This window comes from Ursus arctos, unplaced genomic scaffold (genome assembly GCF_023065955.2).
Source record: "Ursus arctos isolate Adak ecotype North America unplaced genomic scaffold, UrsArc2.0 scaffold_28, whole genome shotgun sequence".
NCBI classification, from domain to species: Eukaryota; Metazoa; Chordata; class Mammalia; order Carnivora; family Ursidae; genus Ursus; species Ursus arctos.
Window position 1 is genome coordinate 897,275 of NW_026622963.1, and position 20,951 is coordinate 918,225.

The 20,951-nt window shown below is 40.0% G+C and overlaps 1 protein-coding gene across 16 annotated transcripts in view; it reads right to left on the reverse strand.

Moving 5' to 3' along the window:
• The window catches only part of CSNK1G1 (casein kinase 1 gamma 1), a 170,005-nt gene that overhangs the window by 16,391 nt on the left and 132,663 nt on the right, over nt 1-20,951 (reverse strand). For 5 of the 16 annotated variants that reach the window (XM_026478276.4, XM_026478282.4, XM_044391978.3 and 2 more), the window contains 5 exons: nt 18,437-18,522; nt 16,532-16,616; nt 16,128-16,276; nt 15,390-15,497; nt 4,033-4,143 (listed from right to left, as the gene is read on the reverse strand). In XM_026478276.4, coding sequence (XP_026334061.2) covers nt 4,033-4,143; nt 15,390-15,497; nt 16,128-16,276; nt 16,532-16,616; nt 18,437-18,522 — 539 coding nt within the window. Of the gene's footprint in view, nt 1-4,032; nt 5,123-15,389; nt 15,498-16,127; nt 16,277-16,531; nt 16,617-18,436; nt 18,523-20,951 lie in introns of those variants that run through there. The other 11 variants (XM_026478280.4, XM_026478284.4, XM_044391979.3 and 8 more) reach the window with 4 other exon arrangements.

The following is a 20,951-nucleotide window of genomic DNA, read 5'->3' on the forward strand; positions in this document are numbered from 1 at the left end:
TCTTTTGAGCAACCACTTTGGAGGCTGGGGTGTGACTGCTGCCTAGACGTGCAGTAGGATAAACGCTCCTGTCGGTGACCAGAGAGCCGGACTCCAGGCCTCTCTCCATATCAACTTCCTTTGGGAGCCCTGGTTTCTAATTCTGTAAGACCGGGCCGACAGCCTGGGTCCTATCTACTGCATAAATACTACGGCAGTTAAATACACGGATGTTGAGGGAAATTGTAAAAAACAAAAAACAATCCCCCCCCACAAAAACCCCCCAAAACACCCTTGTGAATGTAATGAATTATTAGTATTTTAAGCATTATCATTTTTATACCTTTCTACTGAATTTTCAGTATAATTTCATTAACAAATAAGCTTATTTGTGTACCTGGAATGCTGAAAGTTACTTTGCTTTAATCACTACTAGAATTAATCCGACATTCCTCTGGCTATTATCACGTAAGACCAAAGTAATAAATATCTTAAAGGACTAACCTGAAAGAGATTAAGGTGAAGTACTATTTTGAACTTTAGTCCTTAATATTGGTAACATCTCTTTTAATAAGTAATTTAATATTTTAAGTAAAAAATTTGAGTTCCTAAACCCCATTTTTCAAAACATGACCATGAAGAAAAATGAGTTATGTACCAAACGAAGAAATATATTAGCTGATAACCAACATTTCAATCCTCCTTCTCACAACTAACATACGTGGTAATTCTGCACTTCAGCTTCCCTACCTATAAAATGGGAGTACTACTGACCGCAACAAGAACTGTAATTAAGAATTATAAAGATCTGAGCACAGTAAATATTAGTTAAATGTCAATCTTAAGTCTCATGCCTTTGCTTGGTCCTAGAGCTTTCTAGACATTTCCTACATATTTTAATTTAAACAACTTTGGAGCCATCTTTTTGAAAGAGAAAAATACACTGCCTTCTTGAATTTAGATCTTCCACATGTGGAAGATCCGTGGAAACAGTGGCAGGATGGGAAGCATGGGGGCGGGGGCGGGGGGGTATCTGCTATTAAACAGGTTAGAATGGGAGTGTGCGTGTGCCTTACCAGAGCAAACTCTGTTCATCTTGGTGCTCTGCACTCCCTACCAGGGTTGTGGTGTCTGCAGGTCATTCAGGTAGGCTAAGCATGGTTTGACCACATTACCTTTGGGAAGTGAGACAACTTGAAAATATGTGGGCATCTGTTGTGTTAGAAAAGTACAGCCGATCTGGTTTGCAAAAAGCATAGCCTTTATGAGTAGACACACACCGGGGCTACAATGAAAGAGGCAGATGTACTGAGGAGCACCGGAGCGTAACGCAGTATCAGGGAAATGGTACACTTGCCTGTCCCGTATGCAGGTGTCAAGGAAGCAGAACTAAGTTTACAGGGAGTAGAGGGAGGCTGTATTTTCCAAAAGTGCTGCCAGAGACTCTAATTGACTCCAATTTTAAAGACAACCCCTCACAATGGACAACAGGAAGCACTGTCCAAATGAGCACCTGTGTTCTAGGAACACAAATTTAGTAAACTGTCCAGATATGCCTGATTATGAGGTATTTTCCTTTTAAAATTATTTAATCTTTGCATTTTCCCCTAATTAAAAAGCATGTTTATTGTAAAAAATTAGAATATTAAAAAAGACTACATAAAAAGTCCAAGTTTCCAGTGACATCTTCATATGTACACGACTAGTGGGAAATCCAGTATATCTTCCTTGAGAACAAGGTTATTCAAAGTATTTACATAAAAGGCAAGTAGTAAATGTTTTAGGCTTTGTGGACTGTACAGTCTGTGTGGAAACTACTCAACTCTGCCACTGCAGCATGAAAGCAGATGTACACAATATGTAAACAAATGAGTGTACTTATGTTCTAATAAAACTTTATTTATAAAAATAGGCAGAAGGTGGGATGTGGCCCACTGGTTGTGTTTGCCCTCCCCTACTCCATATCGTTTCTTTTTTTTCTTCTGCATACACTAACATGATATGTATGTTATCCCTCTTATATATGTATATTTGCGTATATGTGTGAAAATAAAAATGGGGCCAAATTTCATATATTATTCTACAAGTTGCTTTTTCCACAACACATCCAGAAGTGGAATTACTGGGTTGCATGGTAGTTCTATGTTTTATTTTTTGAACAATGTTTTCTACCATTTTAACCTCTCTCTTTGCGCTACTTTCTGAGAGACTTCCTTATGACTTTATCTTCCAAACCCTTGAATTTTAATTTTTCTTATGTTTTTAATTTCCAAGAACTCTCTCTCTTTTTTTTCTTGGTTTGCTCTTAGAATGTTCCTTTTAAAAATAGCATTCTGGGGTGCATGGCTGAGGTTATGATCCCAGGGTCATAAGATCAAGCCCTGTGTTGGGCTCTGCACTGGGCATGGAGCCTGCTTAAGAGTCTCTCTCTTGGAGCGCCTGGGTGGCTCAGTCAGTTAAGCATCTGACTCTTGATTTCAGTTCAGGTCATGATATCAGGGTTGTGAGATCGAGCCCAGTATTGGGGGCTCCATGCTCAGCAGGGAGTCTGCTTGAGATTCTTTCTCTCCCTTCTTCCCTCCCCCACCCACCCCCATTCTCTCTATATAAAAAAGTAAAAACGAAAAAATAAATAAAAGTGGGAGACTGCAAGGAGTACAGGGGTGGGACTTTTAAGTATGGATCACACATTCATTTACTGTCCCTTTTCTTCAATACAGCTCCCCACCCCCAAAAGTGACTCATATCCCCCAATTTATAGACCCTCTATTTTGCCCTTACCAAAGAATACATCTTTGGTCTTTGCTGGGAAGGGGGAGAGCATCTAGGGACCTCTGGCTTCTTAGAAAACAGACTTTTAACCACTCTTCTTTATTTTAGCACATAGCCCTCCCACCTACTTCCCCTGATAGAGGGCCAACTTCTGAGTCTTTGGGAGATCACCCAGTGAAAATAGGTTCTATTGGCTCAGGATTCCGTTTTCTTGGGACTCCTAAGTCATTGAATAATTGCCCACGTGCTTTCCAATATTCTGTTTCTGTTGCCTCTTCTGTTTTCTCCATCCTTTTATGGATTCACGCCTTTCAAAAAAAATCTCTTTATCATTCTTGTAGTGCTGTTTCAGAGGAGGTGAGAACAGATCTGTGCGTTCAATCCATCACTTTTACCTAGATGTTCCTGTGAGGTTTTTTAATTTTTTTTTCTAACAGAACCACAGCTGTCTCCCGACTTCCTGTGAATAACACAATCTTTAGTGAATTGCTCTATGTAAAAAACATATTCTAGACAATCAAGCCTATCACGATGCATTTCTACATGCAAAAGGTTTGTCTATCCCTTTATATGATTTGGTGGCTCTGGGTTTACTTGTGTGCCCCAACTGGTGGTATCACTTAACAGTCTGAGAGACATATTTGGATTAAGATTATTAAAACAGAGATATGAAAGAAAAGTAGAGACACAGATGTTCTTAAGTACTAGAGACAACAGAGCTTCAAAACAGTCCAAATGAAATCAGAAATAATTCTCTAAGACCACACTTACTCCAGAAGGAAAAAAGAAACAGCCCAACTTCTTGGGGACCCACTCAGAAATGGTTGACTTGGACCAATTAACATTCTCGCCTTATCTGCTAAGGCACATACCACCATGGAATGAGCTAAATATGCAGTCCCTTATCCAAAAAATACTTATTTTACACATTTCAAGTCTTTAAAATTCACATACTTGACACTAACATACTTCTATCTTGATGTTATTTTTACGGTTTATCATGAGTAGATCAAGGTTATAGGATCAGTTTAACCAGAAATCAGTATCAGAAATCATATAGATATTTCTTAGTCAATGACAACCACCAACAATCATCTCAATAAGTGATTCTTATAAGTCCACTTAGGCAGAAAATCAGCACACAGATCTTCAGTTAACTACAGAAGCAGCTCAACCTTGCAGTAAGTTTCCTTTCTGAAGGACCCAAAGTTTCAGAAGCAAGTCAACATTCTACCAGCCAAGCTGAGAAGGCCAGGACAGGGCAGTAAAGGCTGTAAGTACCTGCACTGATCCCCCATGGCGGTCTGCAGCCAAGTGAGACGTCAGGTACGAGGTATTGGTCTGCCGGCTGGGCTGGATTTCCCACTCTCCTCGGCGCTCTGACGATGCAGTCTGCTCAGGCATTAGGAAGCATGAGAGCAAGATATGGAAGGAAAGGTGAAGCAACAGCAAGCAATAACAAAATCAAGTACATTAGTGTCCCTGAGGGTTTAGTTTTCGTTTTGGAGTTTAAACTAACAACCGCTGCAAAGCACTGAGAAAAAGTTAGCTTGGCTACATTCATTTCAGCCTGATGAGCCAATACATGAGTCTACAGCACACCATCCTCACCCAGACACAGAGAAACAATAATCACCAAAGGGGGCGGGGGGCACCACCAAAAGCTGGAATCAATTTTAGCTTCCACATTAGTACAATTCAGTAGCCACTAAGCAGACCGAATTCAGAATGTTAATATCGTTGGACAAAGGAACAATCATACTTACAAATCATTTCACTGATTAAAGATCTACCTAAATAGACAGTAGTCAATACAGAAAATTCCTAGCATTAGGAATCAAGATAATATGGCTTTTCCTTAAATAGGGAACCCACCACTCTCAACATAAACCTCTACAAGACTTTCAACTAAGATAAAATAAGCAGTGGTGGTGGCTGGAATATGCTTTCTCATCTAAAAGAATGAAAAAGTATATCTTCAAAACAGGTTCACAGATCAATATGAAAAGATGGGGGGGGGTAAGCTACAATGTTTTCCTGATTCCTCTAGCTAATGGCCTCTAGTCTGGAATTAGAAATAGTTTTAGATATGACTACTATGAATTGCTTTCTTCCAGAAAGCAAAAGGCAGATCTTTCCCCAGCAAAAGGAGGGCTTCCAATCCAAAACCTTTTTGGGTTCTGCTTTCAGTTCTGCTGTCATTCAGGCTCTCTTCATTCCTTCTTTACCTGTTTTTTAGATCTCATACTATTCTGATCTTGCTCATTTGTGATTTTTGTTCTGAAGACTCTGTTTAGGTGCCTCTTCCCCTGTACCAGATGGCTGAGGAGGTGTTAACATCATGGCGCTCAGCTGTAACAGTCCTAAGGCTCTACAAAATGAAAAATGAGGAGTTGGAGAGGCAGCAATGAGGGCTTAGTAAATCAAATTTTAATTGCTGCTGATACAAACAACAGCAGGGGCTGGGAGGTGATACTGCTGCCCTGCATGAAAACCAGCAGGGACGCAATAAATCTTAGAGATGTTCACAGCGGTCAATGTTGTATTTTATCAAAAAGAAAAGGAAAAGGAAAGAAGTAGTTGTCTGAGGCTCATATCCACTCTCCCTCTCCTATATCTCATAGACAAGAGCTGTTTAAAGCTCGTCTGTAAGTCACCAAAAAGGCTTTTTCCATTAGAAACAAAACAAAACCCGAGCCTCATGTATCAGCTACAACTTACTCATCTTTATTAATGGAATCTGAAGCCACATGGGTAACAGCAGTGTAAAGGGTCCTGGCCATGTTTCCTGATATTCCTCAGGGAATGGGCACATATTCTGTAAGGAGGCAGCCGTATGAACTTAGTTGGTACATTCTCTAACAAAAGAGGGGTTTGGTTCCATACTGCTAGTCACATTTGAGAATCAAAGCTACCCAAAAAACCCGCCCCTCCGACTATTTCTGCCAACAGAAATTCAGATGTTTCATTTTCCAAAATAAGGCTGTGGTTTCTAACATAATCTTAACTTTTATAAACTTATTGACAGTATCCATATCCTCAGAGAACTTAATCTCATATCTTTTTACTACTAGAGATTTGATAATAAATCTGGTTATTGTTAATTTTTCTACGTAATCTCTATACCCAACATGGGGCTCTAACTCACAACCGCAAGATCCAGAGTTGCCTGCTCCCCTGACTGAGCCAGCCAGGTGCCCTGCCCTGAGGAGAAATCTAGTATTATAAGAAATACCCATAACTATTATCCATTAGTGATAGCTTCTTCAGTTCCTCTAGGACTTTACTTTTTGTAATATTTAAGTAGGATATTTAAGTTCCTAAATGACTATGAAGAACTGTTAGTTTTCAAAAAATTTACATGTTTAAACAACATCCAGACATTTATAAGCCATTTGGGGTTGTTTTGAGTTCTAGGATATATGTTCAGTGTGATTACTTCTTGCATGAATGCTCTCTGTTTTGCACTTGTTTTTAAGGCAGACAAAGCTGAAAATGGAAAGAAATGTACATAAAACACTCATATGCTTTTAAGTTTAACAAAATCTGGACAGCTGATCAACTATTATTTCCATTTTTACTGAAACACATATCAGAAGTGTGGTTTGATGCCACTGTCTGATTCACAGGACTGTGTACTTATTTATATTCATTCTAGTTAAATACATAATTAGTTGGAGGAATTAACATTTTTGTGTAGATTTCAAAAATAGCAAGACATTTTCCAAAGGCCTAAAAGTCACACTCCACCTCCAATATCAAAGCAGTGTGTTGTTTATCTTTTGAAAAGGGAAGAACAATGTTAACAATTCCAGACTGCTTCACATACGCTTCCGCAGCGGCGAGCCGCACCGTACTACTGCCCTCCAACGCCTTCTACCGCCCCTGGAAGCAACAGCACCAAGTGACGGGTATGAACCTGCGGTTGGTGGTTTATCACTGGGAATTATTCTTCATCGTAATACTAAACTCAATGGCTATTCTCTTCTAGAATTTAAGGGCTAGGACTGGTATATAGCAGTTGATATGGTAGAAAGGGTCATTTGCCAACTTTAGAAAGCAACTGAGTGCCCAGAAACTAGATGAAACCGAGGAATGTCGACAACGACGGTATGCTGCTAGTGTACCTGAAAGGTATTCTAGGCAATGCTGTATACACAGGGTTATGACTAGGCATAACCAGCACAGCATACGGTCATACAAGCAAACCAGCAGAGGAGATCGGCATGTAAACTCTTCACTCTCAAAGACCTCTCATGCACACGTGTCTATCTAACAGGCAATCAGGAGTTTCCATGGACAGAAGAGTCACTCAGCAAGGTCAATCTCTCTGCATCACTTGAAAGGCAAAGGTCCACATGGAGTGTGAAAATCCCCAAAGGCAGGAGCAGGGATCTCAAGCAGTGGGAATTCCTTGGGGAAACGCTTTAAACTCTTCTGCTGTGACTGCATACCTGTGTGGAAATGCCTGGTTTACTATCTAGTAGGTGAATGTGGAAATGAGAAAGCAGCGACCCAGCACAGCATAAATCAAAGAGGAAGCTAACAAAAGTTATGTAAGAGGAAATTTAGAGGAACCTGGTGTAAAAAATCAAAACTCCCACCTGTAGTTTTATATATATTTATATATATATATATATATATATATATATATATATATATATAAATAACCTGTGGTTATTAGGGCAGAGGAAATGAACATCTCCCAGCAGTCACCTGGCCAGGATTAATGGACAGACAGTGGGGAGAAGGACACTAACAAGAGGGCAAGAAAATACAGTCTGGAAACACCTGAGGTACCACCCCCATCTATGGCTCGGACATTATTTCCAATTCTTATTGGAGATAAAGCTCCTGTTCTCAAGCAAAAGGCAGGCAAACATTTTTCTCCTGTTGTAGCAAATAAATCACTGAATCCTATTCTTTATATAAAGTTATATAGTTACTTCAAAAACTTAACTGATTACATTTACAAAGAACTTTCTCCATTTCATTTCATGCCTCCCGAAGAATTTTACGAGGTGCCACCTATACAGAACATTTTGGCCTCCCATGTCGGTCGTCTAGGCCTCATTATATAATTACAGTCTTCAACTATAATTAACAAGAATAGAGACCAAATAGTATCAAAAAGTTAGTAATGAATACACTAGGTTACATTCTGTCTTACCACAATTCCAAGATTTAAAAAAAAATTTTTAAGGTAGCAGGGGTAAGATGGAGGAAGAAAGAATGAGGCAGGAAGCATCTCAAGAATTTTTTTTTTAGAGTATATTAGACCTTAGATATGAAATTTTTGAAAGCTGGCAAGGTTGCTGAAGTGTATACTTTAACAAAATTAAAAACTTCCTTCTGTTAAGCTCATGAAATAGCACCAATTTCCTATGCCAGACAGGGATTATTCCATGCAACCTGTCATGTGTGCAAACAAAACCTTCCTGTATTCTACAGCCTTCATATCAAATATCAGGGATGTTTGAGAATCATTGAAAACAACCTAGAAAGGATTATTCCCAAGTTCAATACTACGCAGGCCCATAGAGCTAGTAGTATCAATTCTGTGAAGCTCTGAGAAAAATTACAGGAACCATTCTAGACGTCTGAAACGCTCTACTCAGACCCTGCTCTATTCTTATTCGAAAGAGTATAGGACATCCCCCCACCCCACCCCCAAGAAGGATGACATATCTAGGTAGCATTTCTCCAGACTCTCCTTCCTACAAAGGAAGTGTCTCAGAACAAGGATGTCTGCTGAAAATACTAAATGCTGAAGACTGCACAAAGAAAACACAGAATAGAGAATTCCAGCAGAGGTGAGTGGCAGCAAGTAGGTGACAGAATGGGAGAAGGTAAGAAAAGGCTTGTATTTCAGTCTTATACTCCCTCGTTTCAATGTCTGCCTTGGGGTAAAGGTCCCAGAAGTGAGGAGGGACAGCCCCATTCTGCAGAGAGTTCTATGCTGGAGAGTGACAGGGAGAGTATGCAATCTCGACACCCGAGTTCCTGCTAGAAAGCAGGCAGCAAGGTGGGAAATTACACAGAGGTCAGAGGGAGACAAATTCTCTCTGAGCACGCTCATCTGCCCTTCAACTAGCAAACTGTGAGCCTTGCTGAAAACACAGTCGTACTCTGTCAAAGGAAGGGAATGGAGAATTAATCAGCTTTTGTTTGTTCTAAAGCTACTGGACTTTCAAAAGAATATACAAAGATATTCATTTTAGGAACATCTCTGACCATCTTGGCTACTTAGCAATCTGGCTTAATCTCCCCTTTGGAAAAGCAGTGCTTATAATAAGCTTCTTTCCGTAAGCATGGCAGTGCTAACCCACACATAATTTTCTAAGGCTATACATTCCTTAAATGTAATCTCTTGGAGTCTAGATACAAACGAACACATCTAAAACATTCTTTTTTTTTTTTTTTTGCAGATTTTATTTTTAAGTAATCTCTAAATCCAACATGGGGCTCGAACTCACACCCCTAAGATCAAGAGTTGTACGCTCTACCAACTAAGCCAGCAAGGTGTCCCCGAACTACTCTTTTACTGGGGGCACATCTTCTGAGCTCAACATGATTTGACCCTTTTAAGTTTTATTGTTCATTTCTTGTGTGTTTATAAGATATTGAATTAGCTTAAGTATGGTTCTTCTAGAAGAATAAGGGATCAACTTTTTTGACATTGGATTCATATTTTCCTGCCTAGTCAAACTTGAGAATTTGTAAGTAAACAGTTCACTTCGTAGAAAATGACAAAAAGTAAGTTCTTTCCCTTAAACATATACTGTACATATAAAAATGAGTAAGTACTATTCAATATTATCATAGTAGGATGCCACGTCTAGTAGAGTTTAATAGTTCTAGATAGCCAGTGTGACTCTTTCCAACCTCAAAACAGATATGTTTCTACCTAACCTTCTAGGTCAAGTACCCCTTCTTCATATCACAACAGAAAATCTATATAAGTACCAAAACTGGTGAACCATGGTAGCATGTGTATAGCATTTACCTGAATAAGGAATGTCACAGGCTTAGATTTAGAAAGAACAGGAAGCATACTAGTGTGTGCACATCCTGGTCAATGCAATATTCTATATTTAGCATGTTGAGCAAACGCACTGAATAAAACCTTCAACAGTGCAATATACTGCATTCCAATATTAGATCTCTGGATAATGGCAAGACTTACTTCCTGATCACGCTTGATCAGAAAATGCAAAGGGAAGCTTTGCTAGGTAGAAAGAGGCAGAACTATTTTTCACCCCCTTCCTGATGGATGGTAATGCAGAATTCTTTAGAGAGGAACCACAGCTACAGCAAGATTTACCATTTTTTGGATCTGGGAAAGGACAAACACCAAGGGGGAAATGACAGAAAAGACAAACCCATTGGCAACTTTCTGAAGAGACCTAGCTTTATCAGTATTTATTCTATCCAAACTCATGATTTAATTATAGTTCTCTAGCTAGGTGATACTTATGTTAAAAAAAATTACTTTTAAGCATCTGATATTAACATAGTTGTAAAACACAGATCCGATATAGGTGAATTTAAATACAGTTCTTTGGGAACCATATTTGGGATCTATTACTGCATCGAGGAACCCAACAGTACTCAATTCGACATACCTACCATTCAGAATAGCAAAGCAAATTTTCCCTGAAAATTCTCATTGTAACAGAAGAGAACTAATCCAATTGCCTGAGCTCACTCTGCAGCAAGACCTGCTGTGGTTTTTTGAACACCCTTTCCCTTCAGTAGACAATCCAGCCCTACTCTGGCTGCTAAAGGAGGCAAAATGGCTTTTTGTGGAAATAGAAAACAAGCAGGAAAAGAAAGCTTACAATTATTTTTTCACGGAAGGTTAAAAATCTGTATTTTAAATGAACATCTGACTTCATCTACGCTCCTCATTTGACAGATTCATTCATTCAAACAATTAATTACCAAATGTCTACTATTCCAGACATTGTTTTGGGTGTTAGGGAGATAGCAGTGAACAGAACAATAAAAATCTCTACCCTTACTTACAGGCTTACATCTGAGAAAGCTGAGCAACACCCCCCCCCCCAAAGGTTAAATGTCCTATGGCCAAAGGCTTGGGCTAAGCTAAAACCAAGTTCTGAGCTCCTCTTCCTCCTCTAACTACTCTAAGTATGGGACTAAACAGAGCCTGTTAATCCCCAGGTTCGCTCCTCCACCACAACTGAAGAAAAAGGAGGCTCTGAAGGCACTATTATCAGCGTCATCCCCATGCTCTGACTTCTAAATATGTCACTATTGTTTTGTTTGTTTGTGAGAGCCCTCCTCTGCCTGCTAGCCATCTTCAGCTAGAATACACTCCAAGTATCTGAAACTCAAGGTGCTTTAATTCAAACTCACTTAAGTAAGTTTCTCCCCCAACTTTCCCATTTCTAGTAATTGTACCGCCTGCCTCCAAATTATTGGGGCTTCAAAATCTCAGCAACAGCTCTGACTCATCCTTCTCCTTCAACCTTGATGTGCATGTGGGCCGCCAAGTCTGGTAGATCATACCCTTAATACCATTTCTCAGTTCTACGTCATTTTCACGACTACGGCCCATCTAGGCCCCCTTTACCTCTGAAGGGGATGCACTGTGTTTTTATTGTCTCCATGCTGGCTGCCAGGCTATTTGACAGATTTCCATGCCAAAAGATTTCTAAAGCAAAGTTTTGATCTTATCAGCCCTCTGTTAAAAACCTACTATTCCCCACTGAAATTAAATACCAACTCTCCAGCCCAGCATTCCAGGAATGTCATCAGATGGCTCCAAGATATTTTCCTAGCCTTGTCTCCTTCATTCGCATCGTATGTGTTAGCAAAATGAACCAGGTAACTTGTTGCTCACATTTCCTTTTTGCTTGGAACGCCTCTTTCACTCCCACGTTACTCTTCCAAGAGTACTTCAAATGCAGCTTCTTTCATGAAACTCTGTCACGCTCAAGACTAGATGAAATGTCTCCTTCTTCCAATCTCTGATGATGGTCATTTGAAACTTGGGATGCTTCTCTGTTCTGCCTTGGATTATAGTTATCTGGCTACTGGCATATCCGCTTGTCAGTTCTTTGAGGACAAGGATTCCCTACTATCTTGGTAGCCCTAGGGCACACTTGCACAGAGCAGGTCCTCAGCTAGACTTATTTAGTCAAAGTTGTAGAGAAGAAGTTAGCTACCCCTAAAGTGAGATTAATACTTGTCAATATCTCTCAAAGAGAGACTTGACTTTCTTCTTTTGCTGATTTCAAAATTGAAAAGAATCAGTCTAAAAAAGAACATATACCGCTTTCAATTCCTAGAGTTATGTAAGGGACCTATGTGACTGCAATTTTGCTTAAAAAATAAAAAACAAAACCCCCAAAACATAAGAACACAACCCTAAAGATGGAACAAAAGCAATGAGACCACAGAAGAAGACACAGTGTAAAGGTAGAAGAGACACCGGAAATCCATTTGCCCACAGGGCACAGCGCAGAAAGAATTCTACCCAGCAAGGACTCAGAATCCTGCTGGGAGGGAGGTATAATACTTGCATTAATGTGGGGGGAAAAATGTGGGGACTTTCAATCCCTTAGCAGCCATGGGATACTAAAAACCCTAAACGGGGCGGGGGGGGGGGGGAATCAGAGAGAATTTCAAGATTCAGTTCTTCAAAAAGAAGTTCATTATTGCTTTGCAGATGAGATTTCCTAATTACACACACTGGTTTAATGACCCTTCACTTAAAAGTACACTGAAAATCACTGTACTTTTACTCCGATACTAGGTATGAATGTATTTTTCACCTTGGCAATCTAGGTTTTCAATATGTCTTTTTCCCATACTTTTAAAATCCATTCAAAACAGCAGTGTTGATTAAGAATTCAAGTAGAGGGGCGCCTGGGTGGCACAGTGGTTAAGCGCCTGCCTTCGGCTCAGGGCGTGATCCTGGCATTCTGGGATCGAGCCCCACATCAGGCTCTTCTGCTATGAGCCTGCTTCTTCCTCCCCACTCCCCCTGCTTGTGTTCCCTCTCTCGCTGGCTATCTCTATCTCTGTCGAATAAATAAATAAAATCTTTAAAAAAAAAAAAAAAAGAATTCAAGTAGAAAAGACAAGGGAAATTAAGGAAATACCTATTTTAGTTTGAAATACTCTGAAAACACGAGTGGGCAGATATGTTGATTATGCTGACTTCGCTGACTACTTAGATTTTTTTTTTCTTTCTATACTTTTTCTATCTAAATGCATTTTTCATTATAAGGTAATATAATCTCATTATAGAATAGTTTGGAAAAATATTAACCACAATATTATCAGTTTCAACACTACTTCTGTTAATATGTTGGCATTATCTCCTCTCACTGATTTTTTCATTTTCTCTTCCCCTCAGGGGAAATCGTGATGTATTTCTACTTTTGTACTCTGATTTCTTCACTCTACAAACCATAAACATTTTCAGGTTGCTACAAGTTTTCCTAAATATTATTTTAAGTGGCTATGTAACATTCCACTGAATAAATGCACTGCAACTCACTTTACTATAATCGTTTATTTGATAAAAGATTTGAACTAGATCCATAACCATTCCCTTCTAGTTAAATAGGTGGATCATTTCCCAAACTTTGTTTCAAATTACACTGCAACAATTTTATGCTCATAACTTAAACTATATCTTGGGTTGTTCTATTATGATTAATTCCAAGAAGTAAGATTTTTCTATCAGACAGAACAGTAACTTCATCCAATTACCTTCTCGAAAATTTGAAACAATTTGCAAAGTCCCGGTCAATGTAGGAGAGTGTCAGTTTAACTGTGCACTCAGCTACACTTTTAACAAGGGAGGTCCAAGAAGAACAACGGCAGAAGTCAACGGTATTCTGTTGTCAAATGAGAAGCCATTCAAATTACAATTCTCAGCCAACTACTTTGACTAAAGCATTTAACTATGGACCCAATTAGTGTACACAGTTTGCTAACCCCCGTCTTTTTGCCTATCTACTCTGTATTTTAGCTACTAATACATAGATATCCTTCCTTTATACTCTTTTTTTTCTTACCAAGCCATATATTTTGCTAAAAGTATGTACTTATGGTGAGTCTATCCATTATTTGTATGTATATTTCACTGTACATATATGTGTATGTACTTCTATCTGCTGTTTTTAACCTACGTGGTTTCATATGTACATCTGAGATGATAACTGTTTTTGTATTTTATTTTAAACATATCTGTGAATATTAAAAAGCGAGGTCAGGGGTGAGGAGAACAAGGTAATTTGATAGGTGATGACTCTGTGTGTGTGTGTGTGTGTGTGTGTGTGCGCGTGTGTGCATATCTGTTAATTAACCTTTGCTTATTTATCTACTGGGGTCCTCAGTTTTCTCTTAGCAATGTACAGCTGAACGTTGAACAACACTGGGGTTAGGAGTATTGGCCACTGTGAGGTTGAAAATGTCCATATAACTTTTGACTCCCCTCAGAAGTTAACTACCAAAAGCCTACTGTTGACCAGAATCCTTACCAATAACATAAACAGTCGATAAACACGTATTTTGTATATTACACGTACTATATACTATACTTACAATAAAGCTAGAGGAAAGAAAATGTTACTAGGAAAATCGTAGGAGAAAATACATTTACAGTACTGCACTTTATTTATTTATTTTTTTAAAAGATTTTATTTATTTATTTGATGGAGAGAGAGATAGCCAGTGAGAGAGAGAACACAAGCAGGGGGAGTGGGAGAGGAAGAAGCAGGCTTCCAGCGGAGGAGCCTGATGTGGGGCTCGATCCCAGAACGCCAGGATCACGCCCTGAGCCAAAGGCAGACGCTTAACGACTGCGCCACCCAGGCGCCCCATGCACTATATTTTTTTAAAAAATTTGCATATAAGTAGACCCACACATTTCAAACCTGTGTTGTTCAAGGGTCAATTGTGTAGGATATAAAGATGAAAGTCATATTTACTTCCCAGTGACCCCTTTCTTTAAATGTTGTCAAACTTGTTGATTCTTGTGTGTTTGCCTCTTCAGCCTTTAGGCTGAGAGAACCCTCTCATACAGACCACTAGTTTCTCAGACTATGAACACTGAAGGACGGATGACATGGCCTTCTCTGGAGTGGCCGAAAGCAAAGCTAAGTCTTCACTAAAAGATCCATCTCAGATCTTGGCCAGCTCTAGGATTAACCTGGGGGCAGAGGGGGAAGAGAGGTGCCAGTTTACGCCTCAGTCAGCTGGAACTCCAAATTACCCACTCTTCTTAACCAGCAAAAAACCCCTCAGCATTGGCAAGGGCACCATACCGGACTGCAGATGAGACCCAAAATGGGCTACCCTGTTCATCCTGTACGTTCAGCAGGTCTTTCAGGCCTGTGGTGGACTCCCCTTTCAGTCAACAGACCTGGACAAGCCCAAATTCTCTAGACCAGATACTTCACGTAAATCGCCTGGCCCCATCTCAGCACCGTGACACGGCCCCGAGGAATGCTGGAGTGCTGCACACACCACTGAGAAATGGCAAGTCCTTTGTCTTTAATTTCAGTATATACACTGAAGCAGAGAAGCTGAAGAATTTCGGTTTTAGTATTAGCCATGAAGAGGCAGAATGTCTGAAACAAGGAAGGCCCAGCACGTACCTGATTTCGCAAAGGCTGTTGCTGTGATGGCCGGTCCCTGTGTGTGTGGCTTTCTCGAGTTATTGCAGATGCACCAGAATCTACGTGAACTGACCCTACTGGAGTAGGCTGGAAAGATAGGACAAAAAAATCAAGTGGAAAACAGGTCCAACTCAATGTCTCCGCAAAGGAGAGCATCATTCTAATTCTAATAACAGTAGTGATGATTATTCTCAGCCACCAAAGGCAGTTTCTAGTGTTCTTGCCTTCTCAGTTTGTTTATCTGCAAAAGGGAGGCCTCCTGGTCCTCAACAGCTCATTGGAGAGTAGCTTACTTTGGAAAATAAGAAAAACATCCTACAGTGATGTGTTAGCGTGTTCTCGGGCACTGTGGACCCCTGGCCAGAAGAGCCAATTCAAGTTTCCTAAGGCTCTGGGTTCCACTCCTCCAGAAGTCAAGCACCTTCACAGCTTATGAAGCACCAGCTTCTGGATCATTCAAATGAAAGTTCTTCTTAAGAACTGGCTTAAGTTCTGCTATCTTAGGACATATGGGTCATAATCTTAAAAACATTTAAAGGAATTGCTCTTCCTTCCCAACTCTAGTAATTGCAACCTAGGGCATCACCCTGAAAAGGTTGGCAAACGTAAAGTCTGCGTCAAAGGAATGTTCTCCCCGCAGACTTAAGCAGAAAGTCTGGCAAGCCGAGTGGTGAGGCAGTGCTGGTCTGAGGTGAGGAGGTAAAACAGGATACTCACAATAGGCCTCCCGACCCAGTCGTAGGCGTAGTCAAAGGTGTAGCCTTTCCTTTCAAAGAGGTCTGTGAAGAGGGTCCGTAAATACTCATAGTCAGGTTTTTCAAAGAAGTCTAATCGCCTGACATATCGCAGGTAGGTTGCCATCTCTTCTGTAGAAAAGAGGTGAAAGGCCATGCTCATGAGCTGAACGCTTCCCATGGAGAGAAGCTCTGGGCCAAGCCAAGAATATCTGGTGTTTTCTTTGTAACCCAAATGAAAGTGATAAAACCTGTCCTGGTCTAGAGGACAATAAAAGGAAATGTGAATTTTCTGGAGAGCACCCTTATCTAGAGATACCAAGTCATCGTCTCCACCTACTTGGAAGCTTCGGTCACAGTGGCTAGAGGGTCCTTTTAGCATCCTACCTGGAAAGTTTTCACAGAGAGCTTCAATGGGAGTATTCCTTTTGGTGTCACCAATTTTTTGATATCTCTCTTTTAATGTATCAGCCTGTAGAGTAGAGAGACAAAGTTACTTGGAAAGAGGTGCCAAGTATGGGAGGTCCAGTATGTTTGGGGAGGCAATGGTTGTTTCACTCAAACTGGCAAGATTTGCTAGACTCAGTCTTCTAATAAATAAGAAATGTACTAGAGATGATGTATTTAACATCTGCTCTGTTCTGGAAGGTTTTCCTTGTAAGTATATTTAGTAGTCTCAGAAAAACACCATCAAATGTAATGAGACGAGTGGCTAGGAGAAGAAAGTAAAAATATCATATAGCAGTATTTTCAAAATTGTAGAAGCTTACTAATCTCCCATGGCCACGGGGGTTCAAAAGTGATTCAGCCTTTATCTTCTTAGATCAGTTCTACGATAAGATAAAAAATACTGCTAACCCAAGTGGGGGTCTGACAGATAGATGGCTCCACAGAATATTTACTGTGAAGCTGAATAGAAAAAGAGAACAAGTAGTAGGAAAAAAATGCCTTTCCACAATGTGCTTCCAGAGGGAAAAGTGTTACCTATGACAGAGGCATGGCTAATAGACAGGCTTGATATAAGTCAGTGCCTCAAAGCAGCCAAGTCTGGCTTGCTCAGGATTATAGACAGAAGGCTCCTGGAGCTTGGACCAACAACGTGGTTTCAAGGGATTCTCATAAGGCTCTCCCTAGCCTGCTGCACCCAGCTTTAAGCGACAGTGTTCTAAAGTAAGTTGGAGAAATTTTAGATCTATGCCACCAAAATGATTTGTGGACCATGAGAAAGTTTCAAACGATGATACGAAAATGCACTGCTTGGATATGTGATGAGCAAACAGAATGTGAAACTCTATCTGACATCTATCAATATCAGTGAGAAGATACATATGACTAGGAGAAGACGAGGAGGTGTTAGGAGAGGAATTTAAGGGCAAAGAAATAAAATTTTCCCAAAGGGAAGGGCAGAAGCTTTACTTTTCAGGACAACAGCCTAGAAAACATAGCAAATGAATCCTTCTTCCCTTCTGGAGGGAGACAGGGAGGGGGCTAGGGGGTGTAGAAGTAATCTATGTATTAAGTTTCTTTCCATACTAACATGTTGAAATAATACAACTCAAAAATATGTTTCACATTTAACTATCTAATGGGACTTAAAATGGGTTAGAAGTTCACCATTTCCTACTCTAACCAGCCAAAGGCATGAAGTAATTACAGTGGTTATAATTATTATCAATAGTTAACTTGAACACAAATGTACTGTGCCGATACCTACCTAAGGAAGGCTATTTAAACTACATGCTTCATAAGGAACGGCTATGATCTGCATAGGCATTGACTGAATAAAACACATAAACAGCAACATTAAACCTGGATTTTTGTTTTAGTTCAGGTGGGTCCTTAGCCTACGGAGGATGAACAAATATTTTCCAGTTCTCCTTAGGGGCACACCCAGCCCTGCTGGCCTTGCTGGTAAAATGTGTAGCAGCTGCTGTCATCAATTTGTTCCAGAAATTCCCCAGCACACTGGGAACACTCTTCCTGCTACATAATGGTAGTGGAGGAGGAAAGTGACACAGAGAAAAGCAGCATTGCCAAAGCTGGGAGGGAACAAGGGAAGAGATTATGGAAAACCCCAAAACAAGGAAGAAGGATTCAGAAGGGGAAGATGACGAATGTAGGCAAAACAGCTCCCAAAGTCCAGGGGAGCATTTATGATATAGACTAATGTAGCTAGTCCCTGGGTCTCATCCCTGTCGCCAGCCCATCTTCTTACAGACATCGAGTCAGCAACCCCTCCATTAACAACTGAGTATTGAAGCAAAGCCCTCCGCTGAGCACTTTCAAGGGTACCTTGAGTCCTTGCCAGGGCAGGCTGCCTCGAAGGAGATACATGAACATATGGCCTAGGGCTTCCAAATCATCCCGGCGGCTTTGCTCTAAAAGGGGAGACAGATCACACATCATGTTGGCAGTTGTTAAAGCAGAAAGGGGTTCAAAACCAAGTAATCCCTTCAGAAACCCTTCTGTCTCTGGAAAGGCTCTGCTTACTCATTCTTTGTAGATCTAACGCAGGCATAGTATTTTAGATCAAAACCAAAAAACTTCCTTTTGTACTTCCTTTGCTGTCACTGGCAAATAAATAGCAAGGGAGAAGAGCAAATCCTAAACTGAAACCAAATCCAAATCCAAATCACTAAACGATGAGTAACCACCCCTCAGTCATTGCTGTCACCTTCCTGAAAGTAAGATAATTTAAATGACACGTTATTTCCAGTATATGGGCTACGATTACCCTTTGGGTGACCATCGTGGAAAGTGAGAAGCAGATTAAACAGCTGAAACTTTTAAACAGTCCATTCTGGCTAGACACAAGCTACAGAATGCTTAGCATACATATCAAGTGCTTTTAATTCATCATAAAAATTAATACTTAAAATTTGGTTCAACATAAACAAACACTGATGTATAATCTCTCAGTTCCAATCCCTTTGTACCATGTTCCATAGCCACCTTAAGAAAAATTTAAAATGTATTACTTAAAGTGCCCTTTATGGGCACATAAAACAGGATCCCTGCATTCTGGGAGCTTATCATGTAAACAAGTTGCTAGGTTTTTCTTTCCTTTTAACTGGAAAGACTAAGATGGTAAAGAACCTTAGAATACTTAACAAAAAACTGTCATTTCATCTCAGAAAACATCCTTATGCGTTCTTGGGTTGTCAGACTCTATTTCTTATTTGCCGATTATGGCTCATCTCAGACATCTGGTGTGTTTATTTCTCAGAATAAAGTTTAGGGCTTTATCGAGAGAAATTAGAGAGACAAGACTAAGGGGCTACTCTAAACTCAATCGTGCTTTCTTTGTGCAGAAAGGAAAATCTAAGAGGGAGGCAGGGAAAGCTACTCAGCTCAAAATACGAAAGTACATGTTTAAGGGCTGCGTCCAATTATGGGAAATGAGCATGAAAAAGAGTGAATAGAACTCTGCAGGGCAGATGAGGAAAGAAAAGGCAACTTTCTAAATTGCAGTTTGAAAACGGTTTTTGGCAAGGTGGTCGCTAATGGGAAAGGGAGGCACCCTGACAAGAGAGAGAAATAACATAAAATTGAGTGGTTGCACATCAACTGAATAATCTTTAAAAGAATGAAACACAACAGCAAGACCAACAGAAGCTTTTGTCTGCATGCTTGCCTGAGGTTTACAACAAATTTTATTTAAATTGAAAACAAAAAGCCGTTAGACGAAAAGAGTTTGTTAACAGAACCTAAAGACACACAATAAAAAACAAAGTACAATCAGGGTGAGTTGAGGCCTCCCACAAAGCAGGGCAGATAGAGGAACCGTACCCTGCAGCTTCTCACACTGTATCACACCTACTCACTGACTTTCCATTTTTATATCCTCTTCCTCTAACAAGAGGCCCCTTGGTAATAAAAATTCACTAGACAATTGGTCGCACTTTTGTTAGTTGAGCACTAGAGGGCGAAACTCTCCACATTTTCAGTATTGATCAAAACTTCAGAAAAAAGCCCAACTTCTCTCCACAGCAAAGCCCATTATAAAAGGATGTGTTTTTTTTTAATCAAATTAAATCAAACAAACAAAAAACACATGTAAACCCACTGGAATAACTAATAAAGTGGTTTTCCAAATGCTGAGCACCATGAAAAATAGCTGTGGAATATGGAACAATAGGAAGAACAATGGCTTCTGAGTCAGGTTATCTAGCTCCTGGCCCATTCTTTCCATTAATTTGATCCATGTGAAATTAAGCATGGCCAAGTCACCTACTTTGGGCTGCAGTCCCCTCAACTGAAAATAAAGTGGCTGAATTAGATAATCTGAGAAGTCATTTTCTAGTTCTAAAATTCTAAAGTCATTAATCTATGATAATTTGAGCCATTAGTAATTAATCTATGGTAATTTAAGCCTTTCCAAAAAAACCAAAAAGAAGTGAAAACCAGAGTCATGGTTTATTTCCATACTTCTTTGGAAACTCCATATTCACTGAATTCAGCGTTTCCACATGCCCTAATTTTTTTTTTTTTATGAAGGATATTTTCCTTTTCAAAGAAGAAAGGTTTTAATATGAGTGGGGCCAGCAGGACACAGAATTCTTCCACACCATAAAGGCCTGCTCTCGACCATTCAGAAAGATGCTTGGTTTTACATGTGTCACATCCCTGATTTTAGGTCAAATATATTTTGCTGGAGGAAAGGGGCTAGGTGACCCAGTGTTCTCACCCTAACTTCAAACATTAAAGAATACAAAATCAAAATGGGCTACCTTAATCAGTGGGAAGTTGGCTAATCTGATGTGGTAATGTCAGTTTTAGGAGGCTTCAACCCTTGTCCTCCCTCACA